The sequence below is a fragment of the Strix uralensis genome, chromosome Z, assembly GCF_047716275.1.
Source record: "Strix uralensis isolate ZFMK-TIS-50842 chromosome Z, bStrUra1, whole genome shotgun sequence".
In the NCBI taxonomy this organism is placed as follows: Eukaryota; Metazoa; Chordata; class Aves; order Strigiformes; family Strigidae; genus Strix; species Strix uralensis.
In genome coordinates, this window is record NC_134012.1 from 84,937,094 (window position 1) to 84,953,443 (window position 16,350).

Here is a 16,350-nt window from a genome sequence, read left to right on the forward strand (position 1 = left end):
CACAGAAAGATGTCAAAACTCGCTAACAGAGTTACGTTACTGCAGTGACTATCAACAGGCTGGGATACTGCAATCTGGTTGCTACTCTTGCAAAGACTTGTACACAACCTCAAATTAACAAACTTAGCCTGATCCAGAAAACACTGATATGAACAGAGACCTTCTTCCAGCTGATGTGACAGACCTTTGGCTCAGGAATTGTAAACAGCCTTGTTTGTGTGAGTAGGTTTTCTTTCAGTGAGTGAACTTAAATCATTAAGGTTATGACAGCAGCACCTAGCTCAGACAGGTTGGGATATGGCAGCTAAAGCATTAGAGAAGAATTAATACAGGGTGCCTTTTTTCATGAAATATTCTGTTTATTTCTAAAGTTTGCTGACATTTAATCTCACATCAACAAGAAACTTTAAATAAAGACAAACTGGCTGTTTGGTCTTGTCTTCACTATTTAGAAATTTCAGCTCTAAGGTTTTCATGGAAAGAAAATAAAAACGAAGTCTAATATCTCAAACTCCAAGAACAACCCATAAGCCTAGATGTCCATTTCTTTTCCTTCTTTTTTTTTTTTTGTTCCCCACGAAAATGAAGCAAGTATGTTTTTCTAAAGGAAATGGCATATGAAAAATTTGTCACTGTAAGATCTGATTCACTGCAATGTCTTCTTCTTCCATTCCTTTCTGACTAACACAAAGACCAGTGATGTAGAAATGTCAACCCTTTTTATATGACATTAATATTTTCCACAGCTTTTATACTCTAAGACAAAAATTGCAACAGCATCGGTTCTCTTATCTTTAGCTTCAGTGAAGAAAAACTACAGCATTCTATAAGAATCATAAAACTCATTTGTCTTTCAGCAGAGCTAAAAGCTAATTTGCCACACCACAAACAGGAAAGAGAGAGAAAATCTGTTTGTGAATGCATCTGTTGGTTATGAACACAAATTAAGCTGAGTTTTTGTTCTTTTTAACTGATGGAAAAGTTTAAGAACTCAAAAATACAGTCAGAGCAGAAAATAAAATATAGACATTTCAACATTTCATTCAAAAATAAATGTCCTGAACTTAGACACCTGTTGCTTCACTTCTATATAGAAGTGAAGCACGTTTTCATTGTTTCAATTTTTATTTTGGGGGGATAAGGCTATTGTACAGATTCATGAATTTCTAGTCCATAAGCAAGTGAATGTCATACTTGGAGCTCATTCTTCCTCATGGTGTTGACTAGAATCCGCTGTTGGAGGCTTCTGGAACGTTACTTTTAACCACAAGTTATTGTACTAGCCACAGGAATTGTGTGGAAGACAGATATGGGAAAGAGGAGCTTCCTGTAGCATACATTAGAATCCAGGATGGATCTGATTGCCATAACAGTTATTCCTGGTGCTGCTTATGAAAAAAATAGAATCTTCAGCAATAACGGATGTACATTTTATTCCATATTTTAAAGAAAGGCTACCATGTACAAAGCTACAGAACTACAAAGCTGGTAGCAATTTAAAAAGAAAGACAAGATATAATTGAGAAATAGAGAAGCAAATTCAATGGTTTATTAGAATTTTAAACTACATCAGATGAGCAAAATAGCAAATGAACAAATAAGCAGATGAGCAAAGTCTTATTTTGTCAGCTATTTTACAATACAAAGTAAGTGGACACTATACGGGAAGAACTAATTTGCTGCATAGAGTAGCAGACTTGGGTTCTGGAGATTTGCCTCTGACCTTTGCTACTGGCCTTCTGGGTTACCTTCAGCAAGTCACGTCCATATCTTGTACCTCAGTTTCATAGTATGTACTGTGGATTTCCTCCAAAAAGCATTTTGAGATCTCTTGGTAATGCTCTTCTGGTTAAATGGTATTGTTTTCATACTTTACTGCGATCTTATCCTTTTTGAAGGCAAAATATAGTTTCGGCATGTGGGACATAGTTTACCTCACAGCACTACCCTTGGGGAAATAATGTTAACGCAGGGCTATTTGCAGTATCCAAAATGGGATTTACGGCAGACTTATGCATCTAATCAATTGAAGTCTTGAAAACCTTTGCTTAAAGATTTTTTAAAGTTTATAGGGGGCTCAGACTTCAACAAAGGTACATTGGTACCTATGGATCTAGTGTGTAAAAAAGCCCCTAAGCACCTAAAACTGGATAGGACCAAGCAGCTCTGCACACTAGTGCATACTTTATATCATGGTGTAAGCACAAGTTCTGCTGGAAACCTGAAATTAAATCTGCTTATTTCCATGAGGGATTCAGTCCAGTGGGTGTTAACAATCATGAGAAGAGAGACTTGAATTTCAGTGCCTTCTTGAACTGCTGCTTATTTATTTTGCGTTAGGCAGACATAAAATTCATAAACATACCATGCAATGACTGGAACCTGGATCTTTATTTTAAGAGGAAAGCTTTAACCCTAGGCCACACTTGGTGTTTTTCTGGACACAAGTGCATGCAAAGTGGAAAAACAACATTAGAATTGAGTAAGAAGAAGAACGGAGATTATTTCACCTACCATGGCTCAAGCACTTTGTTGGACTGGAAATGTAGACCTAATCCTCTTCAGGCAGAGGGATTTGAACCAAAAAGTCCCATCACATGAATAAGAACCTGTGGTTGAAAAGTGATCATCACTTGTGCTCTCATCTGTTTCAAAGTACTGTTTCTTACTTCATTTGAACAAAGATTTACCTGAATTGTCTATAAATCCAAAGGAGAAGAAGTCATCTTCCTCTAGTATGGAAACAGCACCTAGGTCTCCAACAGAATGTTAACCAGGTCAGAACGTTTTTTCACAGGTATACAGACAACAGTCTAGATGTAACAGGCTGTAGCTTCTTCTAGAGGAGCCAAGCATCTGATACTTAGGGACTGTGGTGATGAATATCACAGTGCCAAAATCCTTTATTATGAACAGATTCTCATGGTAGTTACATTGCACAGAGACAGGAGCACACTTGTAGACATGATGATGTCCCAGACACTCAGCAATTTTTGGCAAGTCTTACAAATTTTCCAGTTCAGATTCCAACTCTGTAAATCATACATTTTCTCATAAAAATATGTAGAAAGAATGTTTTAGATACCTTGCACTTACCAGTAAGAAATGACATTCTGACAGTCACGTAAAAGCATAATCAGTAACAATCTGACATGAGTCAAACACTTCCCATGTCTAGTTCAGGTCCTTAGTACCTTAACCCACTGTCATATTTATTGCAGCTATTGTCAAGAATGCTGTGAAAAACTGTCAGTGGAAGGGGTGGGGAGTGAGGGTATGTGTATGCACATACATTTCTGAAGAGGTCAGGATTTGTGGCAGTATAAATTACAACTTCATGAGTTTTTATTATTGAATTATTTGTTTAAATGCCAACCATCTGAGGATATGATTCTTGGTATAGTTCCTCATTTTTCACATCTTTTGTCTGTCCAGAAAATACTGCAAAATCTGGGTCAAAAGACAAAGACAAGACTACTTCAAACTAATGGAGCATTTAAACAGTTAAATTTTTGACACAACATGTTTAAATTTTTAACACAACTTAAAACTGGCAGGAGCTCTACAAGTAAACAGGCTGGAGAATTGGTCTAGAACCATTGACAGGACCTTGATTGTTAACATAGCCTTGAGTAAGACTGACAAATAAACAACATCTTGACAGAAGAAGGCCTTCTGAGTCAGATAGCCTTTCATGACATTTTTCCCCCTTTCCATGAAGGTTGATATCACCAGCAAAAGATTCCTTCCTCTAACTTGGTGCCAGAGGAGTAAAAGGAACTTAGTCTACCTGTTCTCTGCTACCACCATCCCCAGCTAAATACCTTGGTGCACCAAGCACATGCATACATAGCTCCTACTTACTGCTGCCATAGCAGGCCAATGTTCAAGAAAGCAGAACAAGGGTAGCTGAAGAGGTCCTCTTTTTCTCAGCTGTAAGGATGCATTCTTCAGACTAATTGGTTACAAATGTTCACTTAACAAGCAAAGTTATTCATATGTTACAGTAATGCAATAGTGAGTCTTGAAGACTTTAAATGTTGTTCACTTGTCTTTCTAAATCAAAATCACCCAGCAATTATTACGGAAAAAACCCACAGTACTTAAAGCAAATGTCATTTTTAATCTAGGGGAAATTTGTATCCCAGAATTTAATGGATTGTTAGCATTCCTTTCTTTTTTCTTTTTTTTTTTTTTTTACCAGACAGTAAACCCTCTATATGAATACATAGCATAGCTAAAAAAAACCCCAAGGATTATCAATAAAAGTAGAAAACTTTTCCTGCTATACTATTGATTTTTTTCACTCAGTTGTGATCTAACAGTCATACTGTCTGACAGGTATTCCATGCACTATGTAAAACAAACTGCTAAATCAAATTCCTAGTGGATATGCACACATGACACAAGTATACTACACTGAAAAAAACAGGAAGAATGAAAAAAATCAGCATATACTGAATAAGCATTAATGTCTGTCTTCCTTAGTCTACAATGGGAATTTCCAGGGAATTTCTAGAATTGCCACGCCCTGATGTATTTTCTGCAGTTTGGTCAGTGCAGGAAAACCACATAGGATCTGTTGAAGTCAGCTGCCCAGAATCAACTGAAATTTGAGTCCTGTTTATTCTCCAAGTTTTGCAGAATTAAAAGTTTTAGAGAGAGAAGATCCTCATAAAAAGAAATGGAAAATAAATTATTGTGAAAGGATGAGAGAGCTTGCTCTGTTCTTGCTTATGCTGTAGTTTTGCAGATGTTATTTAGTAATGAAATCATCTTGTTAAGCTTTTAATCAAGATCTATTTGTTTTCTTCAACATCACAAAAACTATAGGAAAACAATCCAGCATTCATCTAAACTGATCCCTACATCAGATCAGGGCCACCTAGAACAAACCAACAAATTTCTTTCTAACTAACTTTTGAAACTTCCCATGCAAAAAATCATACAACCTACTGGTTCCTTGTCATGCTCATCAAAAGCACTGAACATTGTGTCCAACATAATGACCTTCTCCTGAGGGAACACATAACAGCTACTTTGGTACCATTCTTTCCAGTTATGAAAACGTTAGTATCTTTCAGACTTGAAAAAGGGCTATGCAAACATAATTTTTTATTCTTACATTTTGGGTAGTTTTTAATCCCTTAAAAATCTTGATAATTTCACCCCTGATACCCAGATTTCCTCAAGAAGAATTCCACACCTGAGGAACTTTTTATAAGCCAACTGAAAGTCTGAGTAGGGAAAGCTGAATAACTTGCCCTAAGAGTACTTAAACACACATATAGCTTTGAACATATGTGCTGTCATATTGAAACTCTTTGGAATACGTAGGTGCTTAAGCACAGGCATAAGAAATTGTCTAGATGGCTGGCAAAGGGCTCAAAGTTCTGTACAACCAAGCACAGTTTTGCTTGAAGATTACCAGTAGATTAGAGGGCCTTATTTATGGATAGTGTTTTCTATGTCATGATTTGGTGAGTTGACTTGTGTTTATTTCCCTGACATAAATCTCAGTAATTATGTCTTCATAGATATGACTTGCACATTTGCTCCTGTTGTAGAGGACAATACTTCTTACACATAAGCTGATGTTTATTGATTTGCTTTCGTCAGAAATCCAGGCTGGACATAGTCATTCTTGGTGCCAGGCTGCTCCCTACTCCCAATTCTATTCAGTGTTCAGAAAGGAGATCTACGTGTGTCAGCCATCAATCAAAAAACTGGGGAGATGACATCCCAGCTTTCACTTCTCTGCAGATGCTCCATGTCGGGAATAGGCTAGGCTGTTTTCAGGGTCCAAAATATTGTGCATTTCTGAACAGATCTTCAAGGACAAGTTTCCATTTTGGAGGATGTATGGCTTCTCCCTAGCTCCCATTTGAGGATACTAAGCAATTACAAAAGAATGGAAGGATATTTCTTCCAAAGGTCACCAGGGACCAACTTGTCCACTGGAAATGTGCATAAGCTCCCAGTCTTAGACGTCTGGAGAAGCACCTTTTACTGCAAACTGTAGAGAAAAAAGAGCTTTCTCTCCCTCATACCCCTCTCCTCAGAGAGCTGATTTGTGGTGGCTTATCTGATGATGTGATTCGTTGACAAATTTGAATGCATGTCCACAAGGAACCAGGACCAGAAAGACTGTTTGGTAATTAAATTGTACGGTCTAAGTTAATACATTATTTGTAAATGTTTTTTAAATTTTTTATGACTAGTTGCCATTCAGTAACCATTAATCTAACTAGCTGTCTCTCATGCCTAGAGTTTTTTGGTAAGGAGCATTTACCTGACAATTTACTAACTAACTAACTAAAGAATAGAATTGTTAATTAATGGAAATTGTTCATTTCTGCCTTTTGGTGTATGCCTGACACAAGCACCAACAAGTGAAGCTGACCTGGGACAGGCTGAAGCAAGGGTCACCACTGTTTTCTTGAATTGTTTGTACAACAGACTCACAGAAGTTCAGAAGACATTAAAAGTGCTAGAGCTGAATGTCTCAGAAATTAAGAAATTATTTTTACTCCTGCATCATCTGTAGCTATTGAAGGTTGGTCTTTCTATTCAGCGCTTCCATATGCTCTCCTTGTTGCTTAGACAACATTTTGTATTAAGTAGTGCTTTTCTACAGACAACAGTCAACATTTGCCACAACTAAGTAACTTGCTCTCTGTTGTTTATATTTCTATCATTCAGATACACAAAACGGGCTCCAAGATTATATTCTCTTCTCAGTAATCACGTGACTAGCATAACTTGGTGATTCAGGGCTGGAAGGAATACCAGAGGCAAGGCAGCATCACAAGCAGAGTAGAGAGAAAGAAATGGAGGTGTCCCTCCTTCTTTGGCTTCCTCCCTCCATTCTTTGGGTGCAAGAAGCTCTTTTACATTTTTGAAAAACACTCAGGATGAGCTTATACCATATACACAGGCTTCTACTGCTTGTTATGATCAGTAATGTCTCTTGGTTTGGCAAATTCCAGCTTGGTTTAAGGGGTACATACCCCTAAGCTGCACTGAAAAAACCTGCAGCAGATTTTCAGTATTTAGAAATATCCAAGGAAGGTTATTTTATCAATTATTGGCATACAAAAACCAATGTGTGTCATTTTTAAAGTTCCTTGCTTTTAACTACATGTAGGATACATGAAATTGATGTCAGGTTTACTGAATCTGGCAGTTAGGAGCTAACCATTATCATCAATAACAGGCAACGTGGTTAAAATCTGCAATAATTTGGATCTGTGTGGCCAGTTGTTATCCATATGCTGTAAAGAAAAATAATCTCTTTAAGCCTCACAGAATGGATGACTGCTCTTCAGAGAGTTGCTTAAATCTTTAACATGCTGTAAACAGTTTAAATAATGCTAGAAAGAAGATACCATATTGTTATTCTTTGTCTTTGTGTTTTGATCTTAATAAAAAACCAAACAATCTGCTAATAAATATAGAACTAATTAAGCTGCATTTCCAAAACCATAATCAGAAGCTGGGGAGTACCCTATAACAGAAGAAAATCATCTTTAAAAAGATCACAACTCAGCAATAAGCTGACTTTGAGGGACCCATTCTTTGATACAGAGCCTAGAACAGCAGTAGAGCCTGACTGTTCCTTCTGAAATCCAGGACTAAATAATAAGGGTGTATCTAGCTGGGCAATTATATCTGAGTCATGGTGTTCTTACTAATAATATTAAGTGTACTGTTATGCCCTAAGCTATGAAGTGCTTAGGAAAAAATCCCGTATATTTGAGCTGACTGCACATTTGTATTTTGTCTTCACAGTATCTTCAATGAGATATGTTTGTCACACATACATGAAAAGGCATGGTCTTAGGAAAGGTGGTGTCCAACCCTGCACAACACTTCTGTGGAAACACAGGTGGAATATACTCTATAAGAGATACTGTGATACATCTCCCAGATGATGCCATACTGAGGAAGGCTGTCAGGTGCCCAGCCTGACTCGCAGCAGCTCCAGCACTACCCGCTCAGTGGGAGGCATAGGGAGCTGTCCCTTGCTTCCCAGCTCTGCCCCACACTTCTCAGCTAGCAAAGGACTCGCTTCCATCACCCTTCCTCACACTGAGAGGTGCTTACTCACAGAAGTAATTCCAGTGACTGCTACAAATTAACTGACAAAGAAGAGGCAATGTGTGAGCTCCCCCACAATGTGTGAGCTATTAACTAGCTCAGAGGGAGCCCAGCTGGCAACCCTGGTTGCCTGTGGTGAGGCAAGCGTGTTCAGCTGTTGGGCTGATGTTCCTAGCTGTCAGCTCTGTTTCAAATAGCTCCACAAGCGATGCCTAGAAGTGACTTCTTCGCTCCCTTCCAGTAGCACTCAAGAAGGATAAAGCCTAGCAGAGCTGTGGAGTTTTGGTTTGGCTTTGCTGCTTTTCTAAAAGGGATTTTGGATGGATCCAGGAGAGTACCTGATCATTCGCACCTCTCAGGGTACACACTCCCATTCATAAAAAAGCTTGTGTAACTTTTTTGGTTTTGTCTCAGTTACATCCCACATTTACCTTTTTCAGTAAATTAATAGATATAATTCAAAGATACAAAGATGACATTTAAGTACCAAATTATCTCCATTTCTGGAAAGTTTCCTCCAGGGAACGGGAGCTTCAAATGTCACAAATAAGCCAACACCTTGTTTCAGCTGAAGGTTTGGATCCTGGGAATGATTAGTGAAAACGTTTATACTGTATCTTCAGAAGAAAATGTATAAACAGAATAACCACGGGGCGGGGGGGGGGGGGGGAAGTAATTAATTACTGTCAGTATTATTCATTACAAAGAAAACTCACAAGTGTATTGGTTTACGTGGAGGGAGAGTGTATCAGAAAGCACAGAGTATTTCCTCAGAGTCCTGGTAGGTTTCCCCATGGAAAGTGTAGGCTTAGATGAGATTGAGGGGGGGGGGGGGGGGGGCGGGAAAGAGAGAATCAGCAAAGGAATGACTGACATTTGCCTCTTCCTGGAAGTGTCTGACAGTTTTGTTCTCAGTCACTTATATCTATAGGAGTATTTAAGTGGCCTGCATCCATGGTAGTTCTGCATGAAATGAGAAGGAAAAACGAATCCTCTAAAAGTAAAGTAACTCCTTGAAAATGTTGCCTTTTTAATTATGTGTGTGCCGCAGAGTATGCAAAACTGGCTGTCGGCAGACCATTACTAAACATGGTCAGTGTCCAACACATGCACATAGCTATTTATGGCACTGCAGCTCAGTGTCTGGGGGTCTGTAGTCTCCTCTAGTTGACTTCCATAGAATGCATTTTTTAAACTTATTTCTTCTTTTTTTAATAGCTATATTTATCAAACAAAATTCATACAGATATTTTCATACATCTCTTTGTAATTTCTTGGTCAGACACAGCATAACTATATTCTAATAGCCATAATTAACATTTTAAGAAGATAAACAATTTTCTTAATTGTATGCTTGAAGCACAACATTCAGACAATTTTGCTAATACATCCATGAGAGAAATACATACTACTAATGTAAGTAATGGGGCAAATCCTGCCTTGTCCCACAATTTATATGTCTGTTCACAAGAAGGTGACTTGCGCAGTCCTAAGAGTTGCCATATTTTGATTCTGTTTCTTAAAAAAGACACGAAACATGGTATATTCCAGCTAATCATTACTTATCACCAGTGGGCCAGCAAACTCTTCATTTTTTCACGAGACCTCACAGAGTGAGTACCGTTTTACTCCTGAGGACTAGCCTCAACCTGTGCAGGACACTTGGCCATTCTCACTAGTGACTCCGTAGACTGGGTGGAACCAGCTCTGGCTGAACTACATTTTGGTTATCTCAGACTCATTTTGTACGTCTCTGTTGTTATGTCTGACCTAGAAACGCAAGTGGTTCTGAAATAAAAAAGAAATGCTGAAACAAGCATTTTATTAACCTCTGCTAAAGTCTGCTCGAGTTCTTCTCCAGTTTTGGATACTTAGTTGGAAAGGACTGTGCACAGATGAGCCAAGCAGTATACTCCACACACTACCAAATCCCACTACAGGCAGCTAAAACAGTGTTTTGATTTTATATCTTATTCCAACTTCATACACACAGATGAGTTACACTGCCTTCAGTCTTGATCTTTGACAACTCAAGGGCTCATTCTATACATAAAATTAGAATAATATTAATATTCTGACACTTTTTAAATTACATGGATTTACATGAAACGGTGAAAAATAGAGGTAAATACAATGATAGTGATTTTGCAGATTTCTCAGAAGAAAACGACTGTAATGAGGATTTTTTTCTCAAGCTGTAAGACATATTATTCAGATAAAATGCAATGGCCTTCCCTGTTGTTGGTGGGCACGAACTCCACAATGTAAAGATTTCAGCAAGTAGCACTGCATCTCAAATCAGTTTGTCTCATTGCTGGCTGGTGATTGTGACACTATGAGCCACTGCCTTTTCTTTATAACCAAGATTAGTGTTTTACAACACTACCAAGTTCTGCAGTTCAGAACTGACTTATAGACGGAGGCATCTGAGCCATCATTGGCATTTGGCATTCATTGCCTCATTTCTGGCAAAGCTGCCTTTCTGGCAGTGACATTCCTGGCCCAGATCTCTCTCAATGAAATCACTGGCAAATTTCCCAGCACCTTGAATAAGATCAGAATTGGGTCCCATGACCAGAAGATGCATGTGCGTCTCTACTGTAAGTAGCAAATGTTCATGATTGCTATCTAGCCATCCAGACTGAGGGGCTGGTGACATCTGTGAGTGAGTTGATCATATTAACACTCAAAGGCATAGACAGAACTTATTTACAACACCAAAAAAGATAATGCCTTGGCTAGGGGAAATCATACGAGGCAAAATCTATTCCAACTACCTTAAAATATTCCTTCTCTGATTCAAGTTATCTACTTAACAAGGAAAAAAAGACCCACAAGCAAAACCAAACACCAAATATACCTCTTTACTGATCACAAAACAAAAAAGTGACATAAGCTATTGCTACAAGTATCCAAAAAAAATTTTTGTTTAGACTATTTTTCCTTAAAATTCAACTGTGAAACTCATTTCCCTGAACACTCTTTAGAAAGAAAACAGCCTGAAAAGAGAATTCTTAAAATATGTATTCTACTTTCTGCACATTTCTTAGAAAGGGTTTTCTTTATTTCATTCTGGATGGGTCAATGTAATTCAACACGTATAAAACTGCAGCACAGGAAAATTTTCACAGAATCTTGGAGCAATAAAAAGCAAAACAGAAACACTACTTTAGAAGCAGTAGGTACCATTTCTAGTCTAGGACCTGTACTGAAGGTAGATGCTTTTCAAGCTTAGCAATGGAACAATTAATAAAGGAACCCATTAAGGTCTGATTGTTGCTGCTAAAAAGGAAGGTTGAATTTCAGTCCTTTGAAGTAACTGAGAATGATTCAGGCCTCATTACAGAGATATAATCTACATTCATACATTTATGTTAGTGATTCAAATCTATTGGGACAGATTGAATTCCGTTAAATAGTGCATCTTTCCTGTGGAACTTTTCTCAGGCTTTCTCAGGCTAACCTAAGAGGTGACCTGACAATACAAAGTAGTGGGGTATTTAGGGATTCAACTGTGCTATAAAAGAAAGGCTATACAGAAAGTAGAAAAAAGAATGAGATATAATCTAAAAAGCTATGTCAGCTTTTCATTTGGACTCTGTTTTGTAAATGCCCTCCCTGTCATCACACAGGATAGAAAAGGACTCTATGCGTTGTAGTAGTTTTAAATACTGCACTGAATATTGCACCTGCCAGAAGAAAATTTAATATGAAATTCCGGATATGTGGGTTTTGTTCTTAAACACAAGATCTTACGACCAACATTCAGCCAATCACAAGCTAGAAATGGATCTAAGCAAGCAGAACTCTTGAGTAAATTCAAGAAAGTACCTATTTTTTTAATGAGTAGGGGTTAAATACATCTGTTTGACACCCAAACTACTATTTTCTCCTGCCACCTGAAATGCTGGTTCACTGTATTTTCCAGCATTTGACAGGTAAAAGATAAAAAAATGAAAGGTTTCTTCAAATGTATAATTTTAAGACATTATAATAATTATTTATGATTTAAGCTCCTGGAATCAAAGAACTTCAATTTTAGAAATAACATGTTGTACCCTTCATGACCTAGACAGCAAGCAAACATTGACATCAGCTTTGTAGAACTACATGTAAGCTCAGGCATTCACTGAAAAGTAGGCTTTTGCTTTTCCTAGTTGTTTTATTTCTATTTCTTTATTAGTTGCCAAAAAATGAAAGCCTAAATCAGATTCACAGAAAATTTTCTGAAATGCTTTGCACTCAGTGCAAATCCATGCAGAATAAATACTCTGAAGTACCATAAACAACATCATAAAACATATTGATTCTAACATTAAATGGTTTCATTTTTAAGGCTGTTTAAATGTCACCCCCAGAAGCTGAACACATAAATTTAGGAGCCAACTCCCTCCAGAATGAACGCCATAATTGGAGAAAATAATTTCTAATTTCTGTTGTGAAGTTAACAATATATTTAACATCCTAATCTAATGAATCAGTCTAATTTTAGAACTATTTGTTCTTTTCTGCATTTTCATTGTTTAAATTAAGATTTACTCCACATGACAAATGCAATTTCATAGTCAGTTTTCCATTGCATTCCACTGATCTGCATTATTAAACTGCTTCTATTTCAAAAAGTTCTGGGTTTACCTAGTGAGCTACTCACGTTTCTGCACTGCTTCACTTCTCTGCTATTCCATTCTCTTAGCAAGTGTCCCATCTTGCATTATAAAACAGTTGTTTTATAATACTAAATACTGAACCAAAATTTAATGTCTTGCATGATGTCCATATCCTATCAGTCCCTGATCCCTTATTCTGGTGTTAAAAGATAATACATCATATGGAAGATGCCTGTTATTCACTGGGAAAGTTGACAGTTCAGTGACGGGCTAGAAGTATGAATCTGTCATAACATTCAGTATGTGAAATGAGAAATCCATTCAGGGAGGTGGCATCAAAGGAAAAACCAACAACATATACCCCTCCAGGAAAATAATAACTTGAACAGTCACTTTAAAGTAGCCTTGAAAATGGAGAATTTGTTCTTTTCTGGCAAAGGAAACTGCATTAGTTTTAAAAAAAAAAAAAAAAAAAAAGACAGCAAAACATTCAGACAGATTTTATGGGGAAACCTTTGCAATCCCAATAAAGCCCCTTTTGCTTTGAAGTCAGACGCGTGATTCAGTAAATGACTCATGTTAGCAATTAGAAAATGGTCATTTAGGGCCCTGATTTCTTTTGAGACAAGAAGGGTGAGGGTGGGGAAAGAGACACAATAAATCTTGAGAAGCTTAAAAGGAAGAGCAGGCTAAAGTGTGAACTTTTTATTTCAGCAACGGAAGCGAGAAATCACTGATTCATTAAAGGAGGGAGAAGGACCTCCATGGAAGCTGGCAAAGAAGAAGGAAAAGGAGCTAATTATGTCTCCTTCCCCTTTTCACTCCCTCTGACCAGCATATAATCTGCTTTTCCAAGGTCTGCCTGTAGTATACACTTCTTTCCAACCTCTCCACCCAACCCCTCCTCCAGCGGGGGGGGAGGGGGAGATCTAGCAGGCAACAAGCTCCAGGTGGCTTTCTCAAGCACTTCACTGCCAAAAAAATAAAATAAAGTCCTCTGCTAGAAAACAAGTTGGGGAGGGAAGAAGGGGAAGGGAAGCCTCCCTAGAGGCGATTGGTTCAGCCTGGAAGACAGGGAAATTAGTAAAGCATGAGTCTCCAAGCCGTGCTGGTGGCCGGCGCTCTGAGGAGAAGAACGCTTTAGGAGCAATTAGCAGCGAGCCGAAGGCGGCGGCTGCTGCCGCCGCCGCTGCAGCCCGGGAGGAAGCGAGGGCAGCTCCCGGGGCTCCCTCCGCAGCAGGCACCGCTCGCTCCAACTGCAAAAGGGTTTCAGATGTCCCACCGCTGCTTGACCCCCTGCAAATAAGGGTTGACCACCAGAGGCACATCCCACCTCTGACTTGTAATCGCTGACATTTAGGCTACAACTTCCAACCTGTTTACAACCAAAGGGGGAGGGAAAGGAAGGGAAGGGAGGGGGGACGGGGACGACAAGTTGGGATTTCCCCCCCCTCCTCTCTCTCTCCTTTCTCTCTCTCTCTGTGGATTTTTTTTTTTTTTTTAATACTGTTCTGGAGAATTCAAAGCAAAACAAAGAAACTGCCTCCTCTGGGGTTGTCAGTGAGAAAGGACGAGTTGTGCAACTGGCTTGGGATTTGCAAAAAGGCAAGGGGGTGGGGATCAGAAGAAGGTGCAAAGCCACAAAGTGTGAATGCGTGTGTATATGTAAAGGGGTATGTGTGAAAAATCCCTTCCAGCACCCCTTTCCGCTGGTTAGTTATTTTTGTTGTTGTTGTTCACTTTGCTGTCATCTATTTTTCAGACCTTTCTGCATCTAAGATGGTGAAGAAAGGAGTGAGGAAGAGAACAAAATAACTACTGGGAAGTCTCAAAGCAGGTTGGGGAGTGTGTGTGTATGTGGGGGGGTGGGGTGGGGAAAAGCAAAAGGAAAGAGGATTAACCACAGCAACCCCCCCAAAAAAACCAACAGCTCTTTTTTCTGAGGGAGGACTCGAAGGATTAAAAGGCAGCAACTTCTGAGGCGATTTGTCCCCTGAGTTATGGATGTTGGTGCACTTACTTCAGGCCAGATCAGAGCTCAGAGGGATCTAACCAGAAGCAGCAACCACCGGCTCTCCACTTGCCTTTTACCAGGTTTTACCCTTCCAGTATGTTTCATTTGATAAGACATTTTCCAGCGCCCAGAGTTTCAGTACAATGTGCAAATGGATACTGACAAATGGTGCCTCAGCCTTTTCCCACCTGCCTTGTTGCTGCTTGCTGCTGCTCTTCTTGGTGTCTTCTGTGCCTGTCACCTGCCATGACCTCGGCCAGGACATGCTGTCCCCGGAGGCCACCAACTCTTCTTCTTCATCATCCTCCTCCTTCCCCTCGTCCTTCTCCTCTCCTTCCAGTGCGGGGAGACACGTGCGGAGCTACAATCACCTCCAAGGAGACGTGCGCAAGAGGAAGCTCTACTCTTACAACAAGTACTTTCTCAAGATCGAGAAGAACGGCAAGGTCAGCGGCACCAAGAAGGAGAACTGCCCCTTCAGTAAGTACCGCTCCGCCGCCGCGCTGCCAGGCAGCGGCCGCCGCGCCCGCCCCAGCGCCCCGGCCGCGGCGGGAGCTGCAGCCCCGGGCCCGCGGGCTGGGGAGGGAAGGGGAAGGGGGCGCGGGGCAGAGGTGGGGTGGGCTCCTCCGGGCCGTCGCTCCCCGCCGGCCCGTAGCTGAGAATATCTCCGCTTACATTTGTGTGCAAATGGCTTCGCCGAGCACAGTTTGTTTCTTTGCCTGGCAGAAAAGCAAATTAGAAAGATTTGTAAGGATGTGGCGCGGAGGGGGGGGGGGGGGGGGCATTGTCTCCCGAATCTGAAAATCATTATCCCTTGTCATTAAAGCGCCTTGACGAGAACGCTGTATTGAAACAATGCATCGATTTCCCCCACGCACACACACACACACACTCTTTCCCCCGAGCTGCACAAGAGCCATCTGCTCCGCGCTCCCTCCTCCCCGAGCCCGGGACAGGGGCTTTCTCCTTCGGGCTGGGATTTTGCCTGTGTTTGCTCTCCGCCGTGGGGGTGCCGGTGCGCGGCCGCGCAGCCACCCGCGGTGCGGCGGTGCTGGTGCCTGCCGCGTCCCTGGCGCGCCGCGCCGCTCCCGGGCTGCAGCGCCGCTATACCGCTACTCGCTCCATTGTAAACATCTGGGGCTGGGTTCGCACAGACCTCACACGCGTTTCATTGTCATTTTTTTTTTTTTCTTTAAGAAATTATTTCAAAGCAAAAGTCATATGGCTGTTTCCATGGCTGAAGTTTCGAGCTTTTCTGTAGTACAAATTAGGCTTTTAGTAATAGCATGCTTCTGGTAATGTATTTTTGGCTGTCAGTGCTAGAAATGTAACCTTTATTCGATTTTCCTGCCTGTGCAATCTCAAATTGAAGTAACTGTAGTAAATCACAGTATATTGCTTTGTAACTCTTAAGTGACTGCGTCTTACTACAGTAGCATGCTGAGAAAGTAAGCTCTGTTGTGTTGGAGGAAACTCGCTGACTTGCTTCACTGGTGGAAAACCACGTTTTGGTTCTTGGGTTGTTTCACATAAATCCAGATAAACCTGGTGATAAATCTTCTGTTAAATTAAAACAACTTAAAGTGACTTAAGTAGATCTCTTCTTAGCTGATGTATAAAGTATGGAGT

General features: G+C 40.1%; 1 protein-coding gene and 1 long non-coding RNA gene across 2 annotated transcripts in view; both read left to right on the forward strand.

The window, feature by feature from the left end:
* The first annotated feature begins 13,934 nt into the window (after nt 1–13,934).
* Nucleotides 13,935–14,678, forward strand: LOC141937562 (uncharacterized). The gene is made up of 3 exons (XR_012627001.1): nt 13,935–14,049; nt 14,470–14,544; nt 14,638–14,678. It is a non-coding gene; the product is annotated as an uncharacterized LOC141937562 (long non-coding RNA).
* The window catches only part of FGF10 (fibroblast growth factor 10), a 65,675-nt gene continuing 63,999 nt past the window's right edge, over nt 14,675–16,350 (forward strand). Inside the window, exon 1 of the mRNA XM_074855438.1 lies at nt 14,675–15,201. Coding sequence (XP_074711539.1) covers nt 14,865–15,201 — 337 coding nt within the window. The 5' untranslated portion in view covers nt 14,675–14,864. The remainder of the gene's footprint in view (nt 15,202–16,350) is intronic.